Raw genomic sequence first — 25,762 nt, 5'->3', positions numbered from 1 at the left:
ATTGGCTGCTCGTCGAAATCACCTGTGAAGCTTTAAAAATCCACTTGCCTCCCCAATCATTTTACCAAGAAAATGTTAGATATCATTTTCTGCAGGAGATACAGAATGTAAGAGATGTTCTCAAGCATTTATTCATTGCTGTGTAGCTGGATCCTCGTCAAGTCCTTTGTAATGTAGTGAATAGAGCGTGGTTGTGAAAATTATGGAAATTGTTGGAATTCTTTAATAAAACTACCACGTTTGGGAAAATGCACTAGAAGAACTCATCCAAGTGTGTGTGTTTCCATGTGTGTGTGTGCTGGGTTGTGTCCAGAAGCAGAGGAGGGTTAGGTTTGCTTGTATCATCTGTGCCTCTATTTTTTACTATAGAAATGTGACATGCTAAATACAGGGTAGTGTGTTGTAAAACTTTACTGCATGAGAATAGATCAGCATACAACTAAGAATTTTCAGGAAGAACTCATTTAACTTTAAGACTCTTTCTTTAGGAATCTTAAATTTTGTATGCCACTGTAATCGATAAAGAAACAATAATAATGTAGTCACTGTAGTTACTACTGTGCTGCCCACGTACATATACCTGTATTGTTTTATATATAAACAATATATTCCAAGGGAAAAAATTCAGTATTCATGCTTCTTTCCAGATCAATTAAACCAGAATCTCTGGGGGTAGAATTCAAGGCACTGGTACCTTTTAAAACTCCCTTGGTGATTCCAAGGTGCAGCCAAGTTTGAGAGCCACTGATGTAAAAGGAACTCAGGAGTATTTGTTGGATGGATGGATGGATGATGGAAGGATAAAAGGACACTGTGAATAAGAAATTTCTAAACACCCACAGTTGCCGTCTAAATTCCTGCTTCAAGACTTCACAATTCCCCTTCTTGGTTACAGTAAGAGCCCTGGAGTGGAAGAGCTGGGAGAAACATGAGGACAGAATGACTGAGGCTTTGTAAAACTGTCACCCAGGATAAAGGTGATCCTAACAGGAAGCTCTTTACTATAGCAACCTTTTACCTGGAAAAGGAAAGTATCTGTGGAGTTCCCGAGAATCTTGCACTTAGAAGAACATCACACATCTCTGTACTGGATGTGCAGAGGAGGGACAGAGTGATCCTTAATCCCCAAATACCCCACTAGGGAGATAAAATGTGTGTATGGGTACCCTGAGCCAGAAGAAGGGGAGAGATGCATTTATCTGAGCCCTCACAAACCTCCTCTTCTGATATTATCTGTTTGAGGTCTTCTCTAAGGCAAACCTTAGAGAAGGTTTGGGCTACTCAAACTTTCTTTCTTTCTTTTTTTTAATTGTTTTTCTTGTGATGAGATGCTCTTTTTTTCATGTTTATTTTATTTATTTATTTATTTTTGGCTGTATTGGGTCTTAGTTGTCGCACGTGGGATCTTTGTTGCGATGCATGGGCTCTTTGTTGCAGTGCGCAGGGTTCTCTCTAGTTGTGGTGCATGGGCTCCAGAGCACGTGGGCTCCGTAGTGGCATGTGGGCTCAGTAGTTTCGGCACAGGGGCTTAGTTGCCCCATGGCATATGGGATCTTAGTCCCCTGACCAGGGATCAAACCTGCGTCCCCTGCATTGGGAGGTGGATTCTTAACCACTGGACCACCAGGGAAGTCCCTACTCAAGCTTTCTTTTTATTTTTTCTTTTTTTATTATTTTTTATTGGGGTATAGTTGCTTTACAATGTTGTGTTAGTTTCTGCTGTACAGAAAAGTGAATCAGCCATACGTATACATATATCCGCTCTTTTTTGGATTTCCTTCCCATTTAGGTTACCACAGAGCACTGAGTAGAGTTCTGTGTGCTATACAGTAGGTTCTCATTAGTTATCTATTTTATACATAGTAGTGTATATATGTCACTTCCAATCTCCCAATTCATCCCACCTCCCCTGGTATCCATACGTCTGTTCCTTACCTCTGTGTCTCTATTTCTGCTTCACAAATAAGTTCACCTGTATCATTTCTCTAGATTCCACATATAAGTGATATTATAGTATATTTTTCTCTTTCTGACTTACTTCACTCTGTATGACAGTCTCTAGGTCCATCCACATCTCTGCAAATCACACAATTTCATTCCTTTTTATGGCTGAGTAATATTCCATTGTATATATGTACCACATCTTCTTTATCCATTCTTCTGTTGATGGACATTAAGGTTGCTTCCATGTCCTGGCTATTGTAAATAGCGCTGCAATGAACACTGGGGTCCTACTCAAGCTTTCTTGATTGTTGCCATGGCTATTTTGCTGGATTCTTTTTTTTTTAATACAAATTTACTTATTTATTTTTTATTTTATTTTTGGCTGTGTTGGGTCTTCATTGCTGCGCACGGGATTTTTCTAGTTGTGGCGAGCAGGGGCTACTCTTTGTTGCAATGTGTAGGCTTTTCATTGCGGTGGCTTCTCTTGTTGTGGAGCACAGGCTCTAGGTGCACGGACTTCAGTAGTTGTGGTGCGCAGGCTGAGTAGTTGTGGCTTGCAGGCTCTAGAGCATAGGCTCAGTAGTTGTGGTGCACAGGCTTAGTTGCTCTGCGGCATGTGGGATCTTCCCAGACCAGGGCTCGAACACGTGTCCCCTACATTGGCAGGAGGATTCTTAAGCACTGCGCCACCAGGGAAGACCCCTTGCTGGATCTTTAAAAAAAAAAAAAGGCATGCTGCCACCCTGACTCTGCTACTGTCACCCTACACAGACAGGATGGTTTCTTACTGGGAAAGATAGCTGCTCATGTTTATTTAAAACATTGCAAAGTCATTTACAACAGGGAAGTCCAGTGTGGCGTACCTGAGTCCTATTATTCTCCAGGCCCTATTCCCCAAGCTACTTTAAATACAGCTATTTAGGCTTGCTGCTATGTGAGATTGTGCTACCCGTTCCCTAGGCATCAACACCTGTCTGGTCATTCAACAATGGCTACAAATTATCCACCTTTAGTTCCCCTCATCCTATACCATCTCAGGGAAGGACAATTTTAAGATTACAAAGATAACACATCTGGGAAGTTATGAGTGTGGGCACCTTAGACACTGAGTTTCACTGGCTTCACAATGGGTGAGAGCAAAATATCACACAACACAGTCAAGAGAGTTCTCATAGCACCTTAATTTGCATATTCAAATTACTGCTAAATACTGTTAGCAATATTTACCAGCTACATTTTAGAAGGAAATGGTCATTCTTAGGATGCTTCCAACAATTTGTATACTCTGGTTCCAGAGTAATCTCTGTTCTGTCAGGATAAACTTGAGGAGGAGTACAAAAGGCACAAAGAATTTCTTCAAGGACAAACATTAACTGAGTATCTACTTTTTAAGATGCTGGGGATGCAGAGAGGAACACACACACAACCTCTTTGATCTCAAGGGGCTCATAGCCTCACACTCCTCGCTCTGCCCCTTCCCCCCGCCCCACCCTACACACCCACAGAGGGAAGGATCTTCCCTACAGAAAAGTTTTCACATGTCACCTCTTTCTTCATCGCTTAAACAAAAAAGGCTGGAGAACCCCATTATGGAGCGGGTGCGAGGGGCTTGTGGCTAGGGACACCACTCCTTTACATAGCTGCCATCCTCTGGGACAGACAAGGGGTGCTTCAGGTAAATGATGTAGCTAAAATGACGTCAATACTGGAGTCGCGTTCTCAGAGATGACCTTCTCCTCAGGAAGAACCCGAAACTGGGAATGGTGGGGGTGAGTTCCCGGGGAACACTGGCTCGGACACTGGGGAGGCAGCGAGCTGAAGAATCCTTCTTCGGGTACTCGGTTCCCTGGTCCGTATATCAAGAAGTTTACCCAAGCGCGCGTTAATCAGGGGACACCCCGATTCTGAGCCACAACCAGCCGGGTCTGAATCGCCAAGCTCATCAGTGCTCAAGCCTTGACCCGGAAGCAAGCGGGCTTCCGAAGTCCAGCTCGCGGAGAGGGCCGAACCCACTTGGGGCATCTGATGCCCGTGAGAAGCAGAGACGGAAACCAGGATGCAAAATTTCCCCAAGATAGAAGAATAATCCCTTTTATAAAGCACCTCGAGGAAAATGCAGAGCCCCGGCGCGAAGCTCCGCAGAACCTGGAGCTCGGCAGGCGGCCTGGACTGTAGCTCACGCTCCAGATCGAGTCCGGACCTCTCCCGGACCTGCCCTCGCGCAGGCGCAGTCGCGCAGCGCTCCCGCCCCAACGCGCATGCTCCGCCGGGCTGGGGAGCTCCCGGCCGGCGGCGGCGGCGGCGGCGGCAGCGGCGGGAGGAAGTTACCGCTTTGCACTCCACCCCGGTAGCAGCTTCGGGGCTGGGGACAGCTTCCTCCGGACGCTCCGCGGGCTTCGCTGCCGCTGCACGGCAGTCCGACGAGATCATGGGGTTGCCCAAGGGGCCGGAAGGCCAGGGTCTCCCGGAGGTAAGGAACCCCCCTCCCGCCCTGACACGTCCGGGTTTCCGAAAGAGGGCCAAGCCCACGGGGCCGCCTGTGATTAGGGCGCCTCGCCCCCTCTCTCAGGTGTGTCCACCGCTGGGAGCACCTGCCCTGTCCGCTGGGGGCCGAGCAAGTGTGGGCGTGGGCGGGGACAAACTTCAGCCGGTGCCGGGTCTCCCGGGACGGAGGGAGCCTTCCCAGCCCAATACCTGCGCCGACGCAGCACCAGGCCCCGCGGGGCCTGGGGTCCCACCTCTCCGGCTTCCCCCGGCAGTCCCCCGCGATCCCCGGCGCCGCTCGGCTCGCCTCGAGGACATGGGGTGCTGCGCCCAGTAGTCACGAGACGCGCGCTGGGACGGTCCGGGCTCGGGTTGTGCAAAGGGCGGTGACCTTGTGGCGCCGGCCGCCACCTCCCCGGGCCCACGGGGTCCTGGCGGCCGGCACCCGACGCCTTGGTATCGGGAGGGAATGCCGCCCTGCGTTTGTCCCCACACCCCGCCGGGCCGGCGGGAGGAAGTTTGGGAGCCGTGCGGAGTGGCCGGGCGGAAACCGTCGCTGCTTCTCCAGAAGGGAGGTGTTTGTTATTAAGTACTCACTTGGTCCTGAGGGACAGGATGATCAACGGTTTCTGGATTTACATACACATTACCTGGAAGGAGAGGAAAAGTGCATTTCCTTTTGGCTGCAAATATCGCTTAGCTAGGTGGTTTGCATAGGTGGCTTGCATCTGTCCTCTATTCCAATTGATTTGCTCAAAAGCTAGTCTAGTTTACTAGATTCCTGAAAGAAATGGAATCCACGCTGCACCTCTGTCCCCTTTCTGGGGTTCTGAAGCAGGCATTTGTCAGAGGGACTGATTCCTTGACATGCCGCGTGGTCCCTTCATACTTAGCTGCCTGTGGCCAATCTTGCTTCTTTTCCCCTCTCCCCGCATCCTTAGTTCTTAAAGCCCACTAGTACCACTAATTGAGGGCTCACTGTTCTGTGCATAAAAGCTGGAGGTGTACTAATGGAAGGACAGACTTAAGCTGTCAGTGTGTGCTCCCAGAATGCAAATCCATTTTGTTATCTCTAGAAAACCTAGCAAGTTTTCTGACGTTTTCATTGTCCCACTGTACTACCAGTAGAATCTTTCTAAAATAAAAAGCAACTTGCCCCTGTTTGTCCTTTGCTTAACCCTTCACTGTCAGGAGACTGGGTCTAATTTGTCACTTTTCCAAGTTCCTGGCAATTGGGAGGAAAACAGGGTGAATATAATAATCCAATTACTATCACATCGTTCAAAGACCAGTACATATGAATATGTCATTAAGCTGTCACTAGTCCGGTTAATTAAATTCAATTTTGTAAGCCCTTTATTGTATGTATGTGAAGGATAGAGATATAGTTAGACGTGGCCCTGCCTTCCAGCTTATGTGAACTCCAGTATCAGACAACTGGTAATTTAGTGTGCCTGGTTTAAGAGCTCACAGCATTCATCTTTATCAGAATTTTAGTTTTAACAATGGGATGTATTACCCAGCCTGGTGACTTTTTATGGCTTAAAGAGAGGATATTCTTTCATTCCCTGCACATTAGCCAGTGACCCTTTTGCATTTTGTTTTAGTGTTAATCTGTGAATTGAATTTGGAGTCCTATTAACATTCTCCATTCATTGTCTCGTGCTAAAAAGTTACTTCGCAGGGTGCATTGCAAAAGTACACTTCTCCATTCGTGGGATAAGTGGATGGGAAGCATGGGCCAGGCACCTGCCATGGTGTGGGCAGTGGGTGCTCATTAGGTGCAGGCTGAGGCAGGGATGCCCTTCCCCAGATGTCTTGTCCTCTTCTTGGAAGCGTTTTCATGATAAATGATTGAACGAACGAAGGGTTCCTGTTTTACATCCCGGGAGTTTTAAGAAAATACTTATATCATCCATTTTCCTTTTCTATACTATTTTTATGAACCATAACTATTCTTTATTTTCTCTTCTCTTTGTGTCTCTTGACTTGTAGATGGTTCTCAACCATCACAGATCTTTTGCCAAGGAAGAGAATGTGTGAATAATTAATATTTACTTCTGCATGTCTCCTAGGAATTAGTGAATGCTAACCTTCAGAATCTTTGATAGGCCAGACCAGGGTCCTTTGAGAGGGAAGTAAACGGAGCAGTGTTGCAAGGCTGTCTCTTCCATCACCACACACTGCAAGAGATTAACAGTCACGTGAACAGTTCTATGTCCAGCTATGTGTGCTCCTTCTTTTTTTTTTTTTTTTTTTTTTTGTGGTACACGGGCCTCCCACTGCTGTGGCCTCTCCCGTTGCGGAGCACAGGCTCCGGACGCGCAGGCTCAGCGGCCATGACTCACGGGCCCAGCCGCTCCGCGGCATGTGGGATCTTCCCGGACTGGGGCAGGACGAACTCGTGTCCCCTGCATCGGCAGGCGGACTCTCAACCACCGCGCCACCAGGGAAGCCCTACATGTGTGCCCCTTCTCCTGGCAGTTTGTCCTTTAAAATAAACTTGAATTTCCATTATCAGTGTCACGACTATGAAAACATTTTGTTAATACGAGACTGGCTTAGGTCATGCACTTTATGTAATGTTTGAGCATGTCATTCCATACTTAACAAGTGTGTTCTTGGAGCCTAATGCTGTTCAGAACAGAGGAGTAAACGTGGGTGGATAATATATGGAATATATGGGTCCTCCCCTGAACCAGCTAATAGTCCATTTGGAGAGACTGGCGTGTCCATTAACACCAGACATCTCACTCAGAAGAGGTTGATAATTGTATGAATGACGGACTATAAATAAAATAGAAATGCAGAGGAGTGACCACTTTAGGCTGTAGGGTTGACATTGAATAGGAGCTAGGGGTTGAAGATGGTGTCTGGGTGGTTAGAGAATATCAGGAGAGCCGTGAAGGAATGAGAGTGAACAGGGCTTGTTTAGCTTGGCCACAGCCATGTCTGTATTGTTTTGGCAGGAGGTAAAGGATGAAGCTGAAAAGATAGGTTGCAGCCCAAGATCTGAATGCCAAACCAAGATGTTTGGAATTTATCTGATAGACAGTGAATGATGCCTTAATGATGAGGGCTGGGGGCCGAGCTGAAGAGGGATGATGAGAAAGCTGTGATTTCGGAAGGAAGGAGCAAGACAAATTAACGGGGAAGGAAGATTGAGAGGCAGTTGCCATAGTCCTGGCATAATGTGCAAAGAAAAGGGAAGGGAGGATAAATGTGAGCTGCGTAGTTAAGGAAGATTTAGCAGGCATTGTTGGGTAAGGGAGTAGTCAGAGGTGGGTATGAGGATTTAAACCAGGGTACCTTGGCATTGTTTTCTGTAGAGAGGTAGTAGTTTTTTATTTTCTGCAATAATGGAAGTCAGGAAAGGTACAGTTCAGGAAAGTAAATGGAGGCAAAAGTACTGGAATATTTAGATATATTGAACTTGTAGATAAACAACCTGAGAGCAGAGGTAGGATATTAATTAAAAACATTTAAATAAAGTCCTTATTTAAATGTATTAAGTGAATTTTTTATTTTTAAGGCAATCCTGTTATGTGGTAGTAATCTCCCCGTAATATATCTGGGTTGAAAGCCTTCCTTATATTTGCTGTAGAGATCAAAGTGCAGATGGAGACACATGTTTGAATTCTTTGTTCTTGCCCCTCTTGTCAGTAACTTCTAGGACCAAGATGAGTATAAACTTAAACAAAACAAACTACCTGTTCCGTCTGAAAGGAGTTTATAATCCAGTCGAGAAGCCTGCCATACAAGTCACATGTTAGAGAACAGGGTGGTAATGTGCTGGAATCTTCCTTTCCCTGGATTCCTTCACACCTGATGAACAGTCCATACCACCTGTGCACGTCTTCTCGCCCCCCCCCCCCCCCCCCCCCCCCCCACACCTAAGACGATTAACAGCAGGTTAGGACCAGGGACCCTGTTCTGTGCGACTCTGGCAGCACTGTGTCCCCACGCTCCGGCATGAATGCCGTGACACAGCCAATGTCACCTGCTCCTTGGCAATGAGATTATGGCATCGGAAATATACCTGGTGTTCCTTTATTCAAGGTAGCTTTTACCAGCCTTTTGCTTTTGTTTTAGGTAGAAACAAGAGAAGATGAAGAACAAAATGTCAAGTTGACTGAGATTCTGGAGCTCTTGGTTGCAGCTGGGTATTTCAGGGCAAGAATTAAAGGCTTGTCACCTTTTGACAAGGTAAGACGAAGTCTTTCTAAGCATTAGGCTAGTTTCTGTCAGGACGGCATGGTTTACTGTGGAAAGGAGGAAGAGACTGTGTTTTTACTTTCTCTACGTCCTTGTTGCCATTTCTCCTGGATTCAGATTCATTATGGAAGTGTTCACATTTCCTATTAAAAGAAAATAATCGTGTATCCGTAAATACACCTTGAAGTCCTTTCTGTGCACGAAGCTTTGAGATATACAAATAAGCAAAATAAATAGTTCCTTCTTTCAAGGAACTTAAAGCTTGGGTGGGGAGATAAAGTTTATGTAAGATAAAATAATTTGAGGTAATAGGGAGCTATCCCAAGTCGGGGCGCTCACAGACAATTGCCAGGTATTCTGTGGGTGGTAAACGCTGGGTTTAGAGGAGGAAGAAATCACTATGGGATGAAGTCATTTAATTCAGCAGAACCTTGAACAGTTCTTATGCACAAGGCATAGTAGTAGGTGTTGAGGGCACAAGGTTAAGAACAAAGGCCTTCTACCCAAAGAGCCTGACTTCTAAAGAGTAGGGAAGAGAGGCAAGTAAAACGTCGTGCCTAGACTAAATGGCACAATTCGGTAAGTGCCACAGTGAACTATGCACAGAAATGAAGCATTCAGATCAGTTGGGGCAGGCCGGGAAAGCTTCCTGGTGGAAGAAAGCGTTGAGTCCTCCCGTGGGCCACGGCCCTGGCTGCACATCACAGATTCTTTTGTAATACAGATATCTAGGCCTCAGCTGTTGAAATTCTGGTTTGTTAGGTCTGGGCTGGGCCCTGGAATCTGTATTTTGTTATGCATCTCACATGAGTCTACAGTATAGCCAGGGATAAGATTCACTGTTGTTCTTTTCTAACATCAGGCTGTGTCTAAAAGTGTTTTGTTTCAGAATGGATTTTTAGCCTTAGTCTGATCTGCATCTCCGAGAAATCCCGTGACAAAACTAGAGCAAGGTTTCTCATCTCCTTTAGGTAGTAGAAACAAATGAGATGTATGGAAATTAAGTAATGAGTCACAGAACGTCACCCTTGTTACCCACATATCTGGTCCATAAAATACATAATCTCTCTGCAGTCCGGCACTTGCCTGTAATTGGATTAAGACTTCAGCCAACTGAGACTGAATGTCTGCCCCATCAGTATAAAGAGGATCTATGCGTCATAGGTCCATTTAGTAACAGAAGTCAGTTTCTCAGTCCACTGGCCATGAGTCAGGTGCTCAGTAACTGCATGTGGCTAGCAGCAGTGTCGTAACCAGTGCAGATACAGACTGCTCCCGTCTTTGCAGAAAGCTTTACAGTGTTCAGCAGTGCTGTTTAGGTGAATTGTAGTGGATGGAGAGTCAGGACACGTATTATCTCTCTGAGGGTACCCAATTTTGTATATAAAAACTATTTATATTTTATCTACCTTCCACTTCTTCCCCTCTTCCCAAACTAGGAAGAGAACATAGGTATTTTTTTGTGTCTTTCAGGTGGTAGGAGGAATGACCTGGTGCATCACCACTTGCAGCTTTGATGTGGATGTTGATTTGCTCTTTCAGGAGAACTCTACAATAGGTCAGAAAATGTAAGTTACCCGGCTTTCCATGGAAGAGGCTGAAGGGGGAGAAAAGAGCTAACTCTTGAGCGTGTGCTATGTGTCAGAAGTTGTGTTAGATGGTTTACCTATAGGCTGAAAGAAGCCAAGGTCACACAGCTAACATATGAGAGTCACCTAATGTTATTCTAATGTTATATAGGCTATTTCTGATGCTTTTCCTTGATCACAGTTTCTGTCGACTGCTCACGTATCTCTTTCCAAAGGCAGTGAATGTGGATGGAAGTTGAATAGGTGGGAGAAGGGGACTCTTTCCCTCCCCGTTGCCTCTGGGTAAGGCAGAGCCCCACTTTGCCTGCCATCGAGAGAAGGCAGCCTGGGCTCCTCGCTGGAGGTGTCAGGGGAGGGTGCCCTGGCTGGTCGTCCGTAGCTCAGCAGTGGCTTGGTGATTTCATGAGACCATTGGGATCCCCAGTTCTGCTCAGCCCTGCCCTGGGCAGCCGTGTGACCTTGGGCAAACCTTAGTTCTCTTTTCTATACGAAGGAGGGTTTGTGATCTCAGATCTGTATGATTCTGTGACTTACTTCCTCATTTTTCTGAAGACTTATCCTCCCCTAAATGGATTAAAGATAGTTTACAAACACGCATGGGGAGCAGTAATACTGGAAAAGCGAAGCAAAGCAAAAGGAAAAAAAAAGGAAACAAAAGGCAGAGTTGAGGATAAGGGACACACCTGTGAGGGGCCATAAAGGCCCTGTTTTTCCAAGGGTGGGACACAGATTTGACTGCGAAAAGAAGAAAACAACATGCAAAATTACCCAATATACAGTTTCCATACAGTAGAAGAAAAATAGGTCCCTGTGAATCACCAAAATTCTTAACACTAAGACCAAAAGGCGTCTCTTGGCTCCTTGTTAAGGAGGACATGCTGTTTGACACAGAGATACTGTCATCGGTGCCCGGCCATGAGTAGTGGGCTCTGTGTCCTAACACCTGTGTGGGGCTGTGGCATCATGTCCAGCGACCCGCAGTGAAAAGTCCTCCACTGGGAGGGTACGATGGAGTCCAGGCATGTGGCTCTGCTCCCTGTCGGTCCAGCTCAATCCAGAGGTAGATGGTATTCTTGATCTTTTGTTTGTTTTTATTTAGGTGTTACATACTTGAAGGTTAAAAAAAATTCAAATACTACCAAAGGGAGCAAAACATACAGCTGATGTTTCTCCTCCTTCCTATTTTACACCCCAGTTTTATTACCTGGAAACAGTCATCCTTGGCTGTCCAGGTTTTAGATTCTTCAGAGTGGTCACTAATACATCTCCAACAATGTATACAGTCTGTTTCATTCAAGTCTAATGAGAGGAGGCAGTTGGCTCACCTGTACCACTCACTACATCCCCTTTGTCTTCCATCTTCCACTCTTTTAATTGTTTTCTGGTTTTTCTGTGATCACTTGCATAATTTGAATCTACTTAAGCTTCTGTTTCTTGACCCATTAACATAAGGTGGTTTCTCCTAGGTCCTAACTGAGTAAACATTTTAGTAACTCTATCTTTCCTTCTATCCTTCAGCCTCCGTGTACCATCATGACATCACTTTTATAATGTTTAGCATATAATAGTTATAGTCTCTTCTGTAGTAGCAGTTAAATTGTCTGTGCTTTATCTACAGTTAAATTCTAAAAGCAAATCTATAAACAGTATTTACAATAAGAACTGAGAATTGTGATGGGGTCAGAAAGAAGGAACTGTAATCTTTTGGACCATAATCGTGCTGTTTAAAGGAGAATATTCAATGTATCATAGTCAAAAGCGATCTGTTTTCATTTATTCATAGACTCAGTAAATATCAAACGCCTACATTTACTGAACAATCAGGCATTGTTCTGGATACATTAGTGAAAAATGTCCTGCCCTCATGGAGCTTATAGTCTATTGGGGGAGACAGACCAAAAACTAATTTAATCAATAACTATATTATATATAGAAATAATATGTGCTATGAAAAAAATTAAAGCTGGGAAGGGGTATGAGGAGGGACGTAGGGCAGGAGGCAGCTGTTTTCAGTTAGTGTAGGCCTCGTTGAGGGCCTACACTAGAGCTAAGACTTGAGGGACGAGGGTTCCAGGCAAAGGGAACTACCACCGTGAAGGCCCCAAGCAGAAGCTTGCCTGCAGTGGAGGGCGGAGTGGGGAGCAGAGGACGTCAGCGCAGAGAGGTCATGGGGGCAGATCAGGTGCGGTGCCTTGTGGGTCAGAGTAAGGACTTGGGGTTTACTCTGTGTGAGATGGGAAGTCCTTGGAGGGTTTTGAGCAGCGGAGGAACATAATCTGTTCTGTGTTTAAGAAGGAACCCTGGTCCGATTACCGAATTAAGGGGAATCAGGGAGATTCTTTAGTGTATTATAGTAATCCTCCCAAGAGATGATGGTGCCCTGAACGGTGGGCTAGCAGTGGTGGCATTCTGGATCTGTTCTGAAGGTAGAACCAACAGGATTTCATGACATTGGATTTGGAGCGTAAGAGAGGAGCTGAGGGTGATTCGGAAGTATTTGGCCCGAGCAGGTGGAGATGGTCTGTGCAAGTCATTGAGAATCAAGCACACTGCAATTTGCTTCATGTTTATACGGCTTTTTTCCGTTGCATTTCTGATTGCCTTTTTTTTTCCTTGATGACAGAGAAGCACGTAGTTTCACCTGTAATGAAGACCAGCCAGCTTCATAATCAGTCTGTCGACTAACATGAATTCACTGTCTTCTTGAGTACGCTCTTGGTTGAAGCCTCTGTCTGTTCCAGTTTGAGCTGACTGCTTCTTCCACCTGTGGCACCCCTAATGTTCTGGGATATCTTTCCATTACATTCTTTCTGGGCTACGATTCTCAATCCCTTATCTGTGTTTCTGATATCTAAAAACACTGAAAATGGGTTTTTTTTCTTTCAAGTGCCAATACAAAACTTATTTGGAAGCAACACATGACCTGAACTGACTTAAGGTTATTTATAGTCTTTATTGATCCCATTTATATGAATATTCATATGTTTTACTGCAGAAATATTCATTTCTTTGATTGTAGGGTACTGCTCTAGATTTCACTGGGTCTTACCTAATACACAGTATATGCCCCTTAGGTATACTAAGGTACAAACATCTAAAGAATTCTGACTTCTGAAACACATCTGCTCCTAAAGGGTTTGGATAAGGGATTGAGGGCATATGTGTCCCCTGGTAAGTATTTGATGTGTAACTTTTAAGTGCACAACCATGAACTACAATTGAAGGCAAAGCAGTTGACAAGGGTTAACTTGTAAAGACCCAGCAGACTCCTAGCAGCGCATCAGACAGTTGGGTCTTTTCTTATCTGCAGGAGAAATGGCGTAGCCATAGGGCCCTGAATTATCCAAAAATCTTTTCTGTTTGGTTTTGGAATATGTTCTGTGTTTGGGTTCCCCCCCACAAAGTTTCTGGTTACTTGCAGATCAGATTAATACTGCCGTGTGTTTGCAGTGCCTCCGCACACCCCAGCTGCTGTGAGGGGGGGCCAGCAGCACCCCTGAGGAGCACACTTGCCTGTGTACAGGGCACAGTTATCTTCCAGGCTCTGTTGGGACCTTGTCCTCCTTCTTGAGCCTTCTTTCTTGTGGGTTCCATGAGCTTCGACCCTCTATCCCCAGCCTGTCCTAAAACCCCATTACCACAGAGTGCTATGTTCTGAGGTCCATAAATGAGATTTTAGGCTTATAACTGGGTTCATTTCTACAGCACATATTTACTAGCCGCCTGTGTGCAGAGCCCTTACACATGCATTTTATTATTTTACCTTCACAGCAACCCTTGAACAGGCAGGACAGGGATTACCCCTTGTTTTATGATGGGATCATTAGACCAGTGGGACCTGGTGGCTTGCCAGAAGTTCCGTGGTAGGTGATGGAACTTGGAGTTTAGACCCTGGTTTAATTCACTCTCTTTCACACTGTTTGCAGTGGAGGAGGAAACAGTGCACTGAACACTCAGAAAGCTAAGGAGTCAAGCCTGTCCTCTGTAATGAAACGTGGGCTTGTTAGATGAGGAATCTTAGATTAGGAAGCCCATCTGGTGACCTCTGAGACTGTCGTGTTCCCTGATTTTCAGAAAGTCAGAGGATCTCCTCTGAGCTCCAGGGAGAAGCCGAATGGAGGCTGGTAGGTTTCCGCAAGAAGCCTTCCTGACTCCTGCCCCCTCAGCCGGCCTCTTTCCCTCCGGTCCCCACCCCCACTGCAGACTTGGCAGTCATTTCTGAGAAGCGGGTTTAAGAGGGTTGTAAACCCTGAGATGACCCTGGGCGTCCTTCCCTCAGGGCCCTTATGAACTGGGAAAGTGGGCCGTCTCTGAGGAGTGGCCAGGGAGAACCTTGTCTGAAGGTAGAGGGTTGGCTGGATGGTGATTTGGAAGCTGCTGACCCGTTGCAGGCAATCAGTAACCCTACACAGACCCACAGATCTGTAGCCACTAGAGGGCGCTCTCCTCCTGCCGAGCCAAGATGTGAATGCCTAGTGAAGACCTGCCCTGAGCAAGGACACAAAGCCGGAGCTGGGGACCATCTTCATTTGCTAAGCTTGGAGTCTGGGGAGCAGGGCCAATTAGGCATCCACCTCTTCCCCTCACAGGTTGCGAAGAAATTAAGGAACAAGGAATGGGCGTCTTATGGAAATCACATTAAAAAGTAAAGCTTATCAGAGAGAGAGCCTTAGCTATGTTGCCAAATGGGTTTGCCAGTCCTTCCTACTAAACTGTCCCATGTGGGCCCCAGGAAGAGTTGGATGACCAGAGGCTTCTCAACTGGGGCAGGACATGTACCTCGTGGCAGAGAAGATGCATGTGTCCTAGGAATGGGCTGCTCAGAAAGGAGGGCCTGCAGGGGCTGCTGGGAGTCAGATGACACTTTCCTTCCCCGTCTCGGACCTTTTGGATAAATTACACACACCCCGCTTCTGTTTGCAGTGAAAATGTCCTCCCGTGTACTTCTCTCCTGGGAGGTGGCTAGTCCTTCCTTCCGTGAATGTGTGCAGCAGGGATCAGTCTTCCCTCTCCAAATTTTTTCTCTTAACATATTGGACTTGATATTGTGATCAGTGGAGCTGGGACTGGGACTGTTTCCACTCAGCAGTTTTAACCTTGGTCCCACCTTGTAAAGCTACTGTAGACATAAACATGGTTTTGTAGCATGTTCTCCAGGGATCATGGGATCATTCTCTGGGAGCTGTTTGGCTTCTGTCCCTAGATTGCTACCTTGGTTCCTACCAAGAGTAAGGGCATGAGACATACTAAAGGGACCATAGGTAAGGTAAGTACTCATCTAGGCCTGAGTTAGATGTCGGTCTTAAGGGTGTCTGTCCCCTGAGAAGGATTATGGAACTGCAGAAAGACAAAAGTATACAAGATTTCTTTGAACAAGAAATACTTTTGATAGCTAGACCCCAAACTTACTGCATTTGAAGCATCTAATAAGAACCTGGTGACCTTGTTCAGCAGGGCCTTCATCTATTAGAGAAAAGTCTGACACTTGGAGATGAGGCCACAGTAGCTGCTGTAACTAGCGACGATTTTTTTTTTTTTTTTAGTGTCTTAGATGGGGTGTAACCTAAACTATCCATAGGCTAGGCCAGAGCTCCCATTTCTCCACATGGCCTCACAAGGCCACAGCTTGTGACTTGTTTTTCAGGCTCCCTAGGCTTTGTACCATGGCTTTGGGGGTTAGCGGACCCGTTAAATAACCTCTGTTCTCTCCTTTTGAATGTGATCCGATTAAGGTATAAGAAATAGGAACCAGACAGTTGGAGATCAAAGAGCAGCTGGTTAGAGAAGATTTAAATCTGTGGTGAAGTGGACTTGCACACAAGTCCCTCTATCACTCCTGCCATTAAACTGCGCCACCCAGGCCAGGGCTGAGCTGTGCGTCCAGCGGGGCGGGTGCTCAGCTCCTGACTGAGGCAGGCGATTCTCTGGGCCTCAAGGAGCCTGACTCCTGCTCTCTTCCTCCAGCCACTTCAAGAGAAGGCTGAGCAAGGTGTAGGAGGCAGATCAAGTGTCCCTCGTGAGAAGTGGAAAGCACCTTCTCTCTGGAAGGAAGAGTGAGGGCGTATGGGTCCTTCAAACCTAAGATTAATTTTAGAGTATCAAAAAAATTAAAGGCTACTTTTTTTTTTTTTTTTTGCAGTACGCGGGCCTCACACCGCTGTGGCCTCTCCCGTCGCGGAGCACAGGCTCCGGACGCGCAGGCTCAGCGGCCATGGCTCATGGGCCTAGCTGCTCCGTGGCATGTGGGATCTTCCCAGACCAGGGCACGAACCCGTGTCCCCTGCATCGGCAGGAGGACTCTCAACCACTGCGCCACCAGGGAAGCTCCCAAAGGCTATTTTTTATTTCAAAAATATTTTGTATTGGAGTAGAGAACTTCTTTTTTCGTTTGTTTGTTTGAGCATGAGGCCTCATGTTTTGTCTTAATATTCTTGGCACCTGGCACAGAGTCTGGTAATTATTTGTTGCTTGAATGGTATTTAGAACAATTTTTTAAATGTTTAACCTAATGGTTTCCAGACTTGGAAAAAGTAGGGCAGTTAAGTGAAATGTAAAAGAATATGCAGCACTAATAACTTTTTATTTTACCATGTAAGGGCGTTAAAAAAAATAGCTACTACCTCAAACATCGCCATAACTTCAAGGAACAAAATATTTTAATATAAAAAGCAGGACGAGCACAACCTTAGAATTAAGGATGAAGGTAGTTTTGTGTCCTTACACACACACAAGCCTAAGCTGTGCTTATTTTTCTCAATTTGCCATCAGCCAGGAGCAACGTGGTCATGGTCTGGTATTGAGAAAACCCAGATCCCTCTGGGTCTCAGCCAGACTTGGGAGATGTCTTAAGAGCCACTTGGTGTGTCCTCACTCTTGGCTTGTTGTTTTTCTCTGAGCAGAGCTCTATCAGAAAAAATTGTCTCCGTCCTGCCAAGAATGAAATGTCCACACCAGCTGGAGCCCCACCAGATCCAGGGGATGGATTTTATTCACATATTTCCTGTTGTCCAGGTAAGAGCATCGGTGGGGTTTCTTGCCCTCCAAACGTTGGAATTCCTGTAATGGGTCTGGCTCTTGGGCCGTCTGGCCTAGATCCTGGATCTGATGGGTGTGGTATGGATTTGGTGGCAGCAAAACACAATGACACTCCTCAGAACGTTGCCAGTACTCAGTCTACCCTAGTTTCACACCGTCACCTGTTCTGGTCTTTGAATGTTTCCATTAGTAACTCTTCATTGCCCTTCTGGTAAAGATGGAAGCCCATAGCCCCCCATCGCACCCCATGCGCTGGTCCCCTTTGACCTCTCCAGCCTCAATTTATTCTTTGCTTTTCTTTGTTCTTTCTATTCTAGCCCCTCTGACTTTCTTTCAAATTTCCTCATACACACTGTGCTTCCTCCTGTCACGGGGCCTTTCAGGGTGGGAAGGTCTTCCCTTCTCTCCTTACCTTTATCTTCCAGATCTCAGTTCCATCAAGCCTTCTCAAGAAAGCTTCCCCTGACTGCCAGATCTAGAGCAGGTTCCTTTGCTATATCCTCTTATACGGCATATTCCCTACCCTCACAGGAAGCTTCCTCACTGCAGTTTGTGACCATGTCCATTCAATGTTTGGTTATTTGTACCTCTCTCCCATCAGACTGTAAGCTTCCTGAGGGCAGGTACCATGGCTGTCCTGCTTGCTCTCGTGTCTCCGGCACCTCTTGGAATGTCTGGCACTTTGTAGGCATTCAGTCCTACAAAGGACTAAATTTCTAACAGGAGACTTATCTCCACCCCGGCTTTTCCCCAAGGCCCCATGATTAAGTGGCCGTGCTGTACAAGTCCCCGTATTCTGTGCGGTTCTTGTGTCTCAGCCCCTCCTCCAGGCACCATAGAAAGAAGAGGAGCAAAGGAACTTAACTTCGTTGCCTGCTGTGTGGACAGTACTTTGCCTCGGATCCTAATAGAGTTCTTTGAAGCATCTATTGTTATGCCGGTCTGACATCTGAGGAAAGGGAGACTCGGAAAGGATAATCAGTTTGCTTAAGGGCAGAGAACTAGTGAGCGGAGAGGCAGATTCCTCTCAACTCCTTGTCTTTAAGCCTGTACTTTCCCCTCCACTGCCATTCAGCCACCCCGAGGAAAGCCGCACAGCCCCTGCGGGAGGGGTTTTGTGATTCTGTTCAGATTATGTAATGTAGCAGTTAAGAGCCTGGACTCTGGAGACTTCCTGGGTTCACATCTTGGCTCTGCCACTTTCTAGCTGTGTGATCTTGGGCAGATGACTTAACTTCTTACCTGAGAATTAGAAATAATAATAGTACCTACCTGGTGGGATGGAAGCTGAGTAAGTTAGTATGTGTAAAGCACTTGATTGAAGGGCTGGCACCTTTCAGTAAGTGCTTTGTAAGTGTTATATAGTTGTCTCTGTTGTTGTTACTGCTGTTGGGAATCTTCCCCTGCACTAGACTGCAAATCAAATATGTTGACATTTATAACTGAAATTTGTAAATTTGAGGCTAGGACTTGAACTCAGGATTTGACTTGTTTGTTTGTTAGGGGATGGATGGTACCCAATCATTTTGTGAAAGTAAGAAGTAGGGAGTCTGTGTAGATACTTACAGAAGCCTCCAACCCCATAATACTGTGAAGTTGTCACCCTTTCCCCTGAAGCCTGGATCTCTAGTGACTAGACCTTACTCAAAACTCTGCTAGAACTTTGAGGACCCAAACTCTAGTCCATATATGAGAAGGGGATGAAAGGGAAGTGATTGTCTACAGTTGGTTTGGGCATTTTGAGTATCCAATGTTTGTGTTGTGAGCGGAATGTCAGAGGGCTTCCTGTCTGGATGTGAGAGCCTCTCTAAATGGTTACCCCATATCTTAATTTCGTGGATCTGTAAAATTTTGAAGCGCAAATAGAGGTTGACCTGTGGTCGCAACCTGTATTTTGGCAGGAAGGGACGTTTTTAAAGGCAACAATTACTTTACTTTCTTTACCATTTCCTAAAAGAAAGGCCATTTAACTCTCAGTCTCAGAATAAAGGACAGTCCTTCAAATGGAATACATGTAGCCTTATGAAAAACTCGCCACATGCCTGTAGTTTTCTGTTTTGCCGGACACCGGTGAAAGAGCAATCGTGGACCAGCCACTGGGAACCACTGAACTGGTTGTCTTGTGTGGGACTAGAGGCCCACCACCCTTGTTCGCACTGTTTAGCACAGCTGTGGTGACACTCTCTGATTGCAACCAGGAGGAAAGAAGAGCTAACTTCCGGCTACTGGTAGTTCCAGGTCACGTCTTTTTCTCCCATGTGGGGCACATGAATCCTGTGAGGGTAGGTATTTTTCTCAAATGTTAGGGGCTTATGGCAGAGCTCAGCTGTCCTAGAGGTTCCCTCAGCAGCCCTTCATGCTGGGAAGTCCAAAACACAGCGGTCGAGTCTCTAAGGAATCCTTTGAATCCTTTGAATCAACGGGCTTTGCCTTCCTCATCTGAGCATGTTCTCCAGGATCCAGCCAAGTTACAACTCAGTGTTGATCTAATTAACAGAGGCAGATCTGAAAAGGCAACAACAATGAAAGGCCAGAAACTGGATCTCCTGATGCAAAGCAAAGCAGAGAGAAATTGAGTTGAACAGTGACTCAGCCTCCTTAGATGTCCAGGGCCGGTGCTGGGGTACAGGTAAGGGGCTGGAGTAGCCCCAAATGCCGTCCGACTTTCTGCCCTGCCCTTCTGGATTTTAGTCAGTGCCTGAGGTCATTGTTTGGAGGTGGGGTGGAGTGGAGTAATGGAAACAAATGGAAGATACTAGCAACAAAAGAATACTCCTCATAGAATTATTTGCAGCCACTGCTGTCCTGGGCAGCTGCTTCCTAAGTGTGTCCTTTACTTGAGCTGGCCGCCCTCCCTGAGCGCACGTTCCTGCCGTCCCCGCAGGAGCCCTGTGCCATGTGCATGTGTCTGAACCTTGCCACGTGTGGCCCTGCCCTGGGGAAGCACAGCTACTGTCCAGACACTGCTCCTGAGATGTAGTAGCTCTCTCTGGAGAGAGGATGGCATCCCTCCATAAAGTTCTTCAGTAATAACGGGAATGAATGAAGAGTCAGGAGGAGAAGCAAAGGCTCTTTTTGCACTTTGCATTCTCACCCGCAGAGCACCTGGGCCTCCCGCAGGCTGTGGGGCGTGGGTGTGTGCACGTGTGTGTTTCAGTTCCCTCTTGTAAGTCAGCGGGCGTGAGGAGCGGCTCCTTGTGCGTATCAACCCGGTTGACCTAGGACACGTGGCGTGAAGCCCAGACACGCAGTGTCCCGATGTGGCCGGCAGCCGTGTGGCTTCTGGCTGTGTATCGGTGGGTGGATCAGGTCGTCTCTCCGAGCTTCCAATTCTGTAAAACGCGGCCAGTGCCAATTACCTTATAGCGTTGGGTGGATTCGAGAGCTATGCTGTGAGTGCCGAGCTAACCTGAAGCCTAGGGCTTGTACTCAGTACACCTGGTCTCAAGTCTGAATATTGGGGGGATTTTTTCCCACCTATCAAACGAGGGTTACACTAGGCATTCTCACTGGTTCCCTTCCCTCCCTCCGGTCTGTGGTGCAAGCAGCACGGGAAGGAGAGAGCTCCAGTAAGATCTGCCACTAGGCGCAGGGAGGTTTGGGGGACAGCTCTGTTTGTGTCGGGCTCCAGGTGTTTACAGAGCTGTCTAGTACTTGTGTTTCATTTGCTCCCACAGTTGCTCTGTGACGTGAAGGGAACTGATACTCTCACCTCCTCTTTAGCAGAGAGGGAAACTGAGGCCCGGGCACCTGATGCGAGGCCCGAAGGCTCCTGCGCGGCTGTCAGCTCAGGTACCCCTGGATCTCAGCATCCAGACACCCAGCGGCTGCTTTTCCTGCAGGGCAGTACGTGTTGGTGGTTATTCGCCACCTGGGCAGTTCATGTTCTGTGATTCGGGCGCAGGACCTGTGCCGTCTCTGAGCTGGCCTTTACCACAGTGTGTTTCATCCCCGTCGGCTCACGTTTCCTCACTTTCTTCCCCAGTGGCTGGTGAAGCGAGCTATAGAAACAAAAGAAGAGATGGGCGACTACATCCGTTCCTACTCCATTTCCCAGTTCCAGAAAACCTACAGTCTCCCTGAGGTCAGTGTTCTTTTCTAGCCCAGTTGGGAACCAGAGTGCACAGTGAGGGACCCCTGGGAAGGTGCAGAGTACGCTCAGGCTCCCCTGCACTCCCGCCTGCCTGTGTGGCCTCCCTGCCCCCACCTGATCAGCCCTGAAACTGGGCCTCCTGGTTCATTAGAATTGCCTGTTTAAATGGGCACTGAGTGTCAAGCCCTACAGTTTTGTCCTTGTCTCTCAATTTTGATACTGGATCTGGACCTTTTGTTAAATTACAAGAGTGTATTTTTGTATAGTCATATAAAGGTTTTCGAGAGCCCACCTGCTTGGGACGCACCTATCGTAACAGCTGAATAGTAATCACAACAATACTAGCTGGTCACTGTCAGATACCGCATTCCAGTCCCGGCACATCACATGCCTTCTATTTTTTTGATCCTCATGACTGCTCCCTGAGATAGGCGGTATCATCCCCGTTATGCAGGTGGAAAAGCTAAGGCTTAGAGGTTAGGTAACTTGCTGAGGTTTCAGAGCTCACACGGATCTGAAGTGAGAACGCTTGTCTTCACCACTACACTCTGTGGTCCCCCTTTTTCTCACCGGCTATAGGGATCTGTTATGCAGCCATCGGCAGAGGCCCTAGCTTTTTCCCATGCAGGATATATTCCAATTTGTTAGAAAATTGAGACTTCTTCAGGCAAAGTTGTGATGAGAAGTCAGTTTATAAGACGGACTGCTGAGCGGTCCAGTTGAGTTTCAGTCTTTACACAGGAAGATTTGTTTCATCCCTGTGTCTTCTTGTCTTGCAGGATGATGACTTCATCAAGAGAAAAGAAAAGGCCATCAAGACAGTTGTTGACCTCTCGGTGAGTTCCCTGCCTGTGTTCTTCTGTAAGGGAAGAACGTAGGGTCGTAGCCTCCAAGTACCCCTTTGAGGTACATCACAAAAGCCCCTGCCCCCCGAGCTTTCTATCTGCCGGGTTGCCCAAGAGCTGATCTCAGGTGCACATGTGAGGGAGGCCCTGCCTGCCGTGCGTGCCCAGTACCCGATGCCAGCGTTCGGGGTAGAACGTGCCACAACCACTGCCCTGTTTCCCTTAGTTCCAGTTTCCCAGACCCGAAGCCCTTCCTCATTTGTGCCAGCGGCAGCTGTAAACTTCACATAGCTCCAAAGAGCAGACGACGAACTAGAGCTGATGCATTGAGGTGACCACCACCATGACGCCTTCGGAGAGGCAGAGTAGCTTCTGAGCTTTGTGTGGGAAACTCTGGGATGGCCTTTGTCCCCAAGCACAGTGTATCTTAACCACAGGGTCTGCACTCATGTGCCCACTTCCCCAGTGCAAGGGCCAGAGGAGAGCTTTGGGCCTTTTCAAAACACTCTGGGCCAGAGCCCAGCAGGACCTTGTCAGCCTTCACCCCCCAGCCTTCCTACTTGAGCTGATGGGAGTGGAGCCTCAATGCCTGGGTGTAAATTCACTTTCTTTAGAAAATAATGTCTAGAGTTATTCTGCACTTTTTTTTTTTTTACTTTTAAGAATAAATGTGTGGTCTCCCCAGGTGATTACTGTGAAAAGAATAACAGTAGTTTGATGGTGAAAGACGTGAAATGCTCATTTAAAACAAAAAAGCCTTTGTCAGTTTATGGTTGTAATTTGTATCTTTTCCACAGTTCCATTTTGGAAATGGGAGAAATGGAAAACCTTTAACATAGTTATATTCTGAAGCCAGATGCCGTTTTCAGATTTGGTGGCAGTATTAAATAATAATACCAAGAGGACATGATAGAACAGCAAGTAATATTTTTTCCTGGTTGTGAGGTAGATGTTCAGTTTAGAACATCTTTAAAGTTTTCTTTAAAAAGATTGATAGATGAGAGGAAGAAAATCAACCTTAATCTAACAACACAGAAGCAGCCACTTTTGATGCTTGGACATGTGTCTTCTGTGTTTTTAATGTGTATTTTTATAGTGAATTAGAATTATACTTTGAATGTAATTTTGTAGTTTTTTTTTTCCACTTACCAATATAGAGTCTTGTATGCTGTTAAAGGTTCCTCCTAATCGCATTTTCATGACAAATAATAACCAATTGGTTGGATGTGCTGTTGCTTTCCCTTGTTTTAAATGATGCTTCATTTAAAAGAAGTGAAAAGAAATGCTTTCATTTCTCCCTCTGATACAGGGAGCTGGGGAGCCAGTGGCAGGAGAGGAAGGGAAATTCTCTTTTCCCTGTAAACTCTGTACTATTTGGATTTTATACTAAGTCTGTGTATTACCTATGTAAAAACAATAACGTAAAAACTATTTAATTGTTTTTAATTAAGAAGCTGTAGGAAGTTTATTTTTCCGAAATTACAACTACAGGCATATATTACTGTATCAAATCTTATAAAATCCAATTCTTTTTTTTTTGATATTTTCAGCATGTTGTTTTATTTTATTTTATTTTATTGGCTTATAGTTGCTTTACAACGTTGTGTTAGTTTCTGCTGTACAGCAGAGTGAATCAGCTATACGTATACATATATCCCCTCTTTTTTGGATTTCCTTCCCATTTAGGTCGCTGCAGAGCACTGAGTAGAGTTCCCTGTGCTATACAATAGGTTCTCATTAGTTATCTATTTTATACATAGTATCAATAGTGTAAAAAATATTTAACGTTTAATTGAATATCTTCATGTGCAAATCTCACTTGGAGCCCTGGGTAGAGAGTGAGAAACATTGCATTTTTGGGCTGTATCACCAAGAATAAAAGGCCAGTGTAGCTGTTGATCAAACTGGGCCTGATGTCTCTTTACCTATTAAACATTTCAGGCCTCTAGAGACACATTATTTCTTCTTCTCATTTGTAATGGAGTTTTTAAAGATAATCGTCTTCTGCTTGGCAATATGACTTAAATTCTTAATGGAATTTAGGGAGATAATGACAGTGACAAATATATAGGGCCCAAACATTGTTCTAAGCATTTATATATAACTTATCTAGTGCTCACCACAATCCTATGAAGTAATAGTATTTTTTTTTTTTTTGACAGGTGAGGAAACTAAGGCACAGATCGGTTATGTGGGTTGCCCTAGGTCACATTGGTGATGATGGAGCCAGGATGCAATAAAATGCTAGATAAAATGCTGTTTGCAGCTCATTAGAAAATAATATCAAGATAAAGGAAAATGGAAAAAAAAATTGTAGGTCTCTGATAATAGTTCAAATTGCTTAGTTTATTTCCTTTTTTTATGTGCGAACTTACTCCTCCGTTGACTGTCAATACATTTGCAACAGGAATGATAAAAAAATTTTTATGGATGGCCAGAGCTGGCCTTTGGGTTTTGTTTGTTTGTTTTCTACTTTCTCTGTCTACTGAAAATACTCCCCCATTTCTAGATGCTGTCTTCTTAGGTTTCTGAGCTGAGCTCTGTTGCCATTAACTTCCATCCTTCCCACCCACCACTGCTGCACACGCTTGCTTGCGGCCTTGGAGTGAGGGTCCCAGGAGCTTGTCAGGGACTCCGGGGCTCCATGTCCCTGTCTTCTTCTTGTGAGTCAGTGTAAGACATGAAACAGCTTGCTGGGTTTTGTTTGCTGTCACTCTCTCCAAGGAGAGTCCCTCCCCTCGTAAAGGGAATAAAGTCTTTCCTAGGTGACCAGGGAGTGGCTCTTTGCAAGTCTTAGTTTCTCAAGAATGTTTTCTTCTCCTCCCAGCCTCTCTCCAGTTCTGCCCTTCAGATGTCTCATCACTGTTTCTTACCTACCCCTTAACTGACAAATGTAGAATCCCAAATTTAAACTCTGAATGGTAAATTAAGGATTAAAATTCACTCTTACATACAGTGCCAGGTTTCTAGAGCCAGCCTTTTATAAAATATGCATGTAGCTGCCGGGTACTGACTGAGTGCCTTCTATGTGCTTGACACCTAATGAGGCATTTTACAAGCATTATCTCATGTACTTATCAACACTCAAGAACTTATGCGTTACATTTCCATTTTATAAATCAGGAAGTTGAAACTCAGAAAGGTTAATAAATTCCGTACACAGTTGCAGAGCTGAGAAGAGGCAGCCAGGTTTTCATTTGACATCTGGCTCCTCAGACACAGCAGGTGTTGGTGCATCTCTAGTTTTCTCACTCTTCACCTGGTCTCTGATTTCCTGCATATCCCTGACACTGATTTGGCCCTAATGTTTCTGACTGATTTCAGGACCCTGGGGTGTTATTTATCAGGGTCTCAGAGACTCAAATGCATGCAGAGTGGTTGGGTACTCTGCCCTTGTGAGGGCATCTACTCTGCCTTTGCCCGTTTGAAGACCGTTTGTCCAGCTGGAGAATGGGTGCCAAGTGGAGACTGTCCTGTTGTCTTTTTCTTCCATCTATTAACAAGTTATCACTGTGCTTCAACAAGCAGACTTTACTTACTCTTGCTTACGTGTCTTT

At 45.9% G+C, this 25,762-nt stretch overlaps 1 protein-coding gene across 3 annotated transcripts in view; it reads left to right on the top strand.

The window, feature by feature from the left end:
- The first annotated feature begins 3,926 nt into the window (after positions 1-3,926).
- Positions 3,927-25,762, top strand: part of CCDC93 (coiled-coil domain containing 93) — a 91,066-nt gene continuing 69,230 nt past the window's right edge. The window contains exons 1-6 of one of the 3 annotated variants that reach the window (XR_003793862.1): positions 3,927-4,414; positions 8,521-8,634; positions 10,117-10,211; positions 17,132-17,243; positions 21,253-21,351; positions 22,140-22,196. Coding sequence is in view for 2 of the 3 variants with exons in the window: in XM_029224740.1 (XP_029080573.1) it covers positions 4,058-4,414; positions 8,521-8,634; positions 10,117-10,211; positions 17,132-17,243; positions 21,253-21,351; positions 22,140-22,196 (834 nt within the window). In the remaining variant the exon portion in view is untranslated. Of the gene's footprint in view, positions 4,415-8,520; positions 8,635-10,116; positions 10,212-17,131; positions 17,244-20,675; positions 21,060-21,252; positions 21,352-22,139; positions 22,197-25,762 lie in introns of those variants that run through there. The other 2 variants (XM_029224740.1, XM_029224741.1) reach the window with 2 other exon arrangements.

This window comes from Monodon monoceros, unplaced genomic scaffold (assembly GCF_005190385.1).
Source record: "Monodon monoceros isolate NGI ecotype Baffin Bay Population unplaced genomic scaffold, NGI_Narwhal_1 Super_Scaffold_16, whole genome shotgun sequence".
Lineage (NCBI taxonomy): Eukaryota > Metazoa > Chordata > Mammalia > Artiodactyla > Monodontidae > Monodon > Monodon monoceros.
This window is presented reverse-complemented; position numbering and strand designations above follow the sequence as displayed.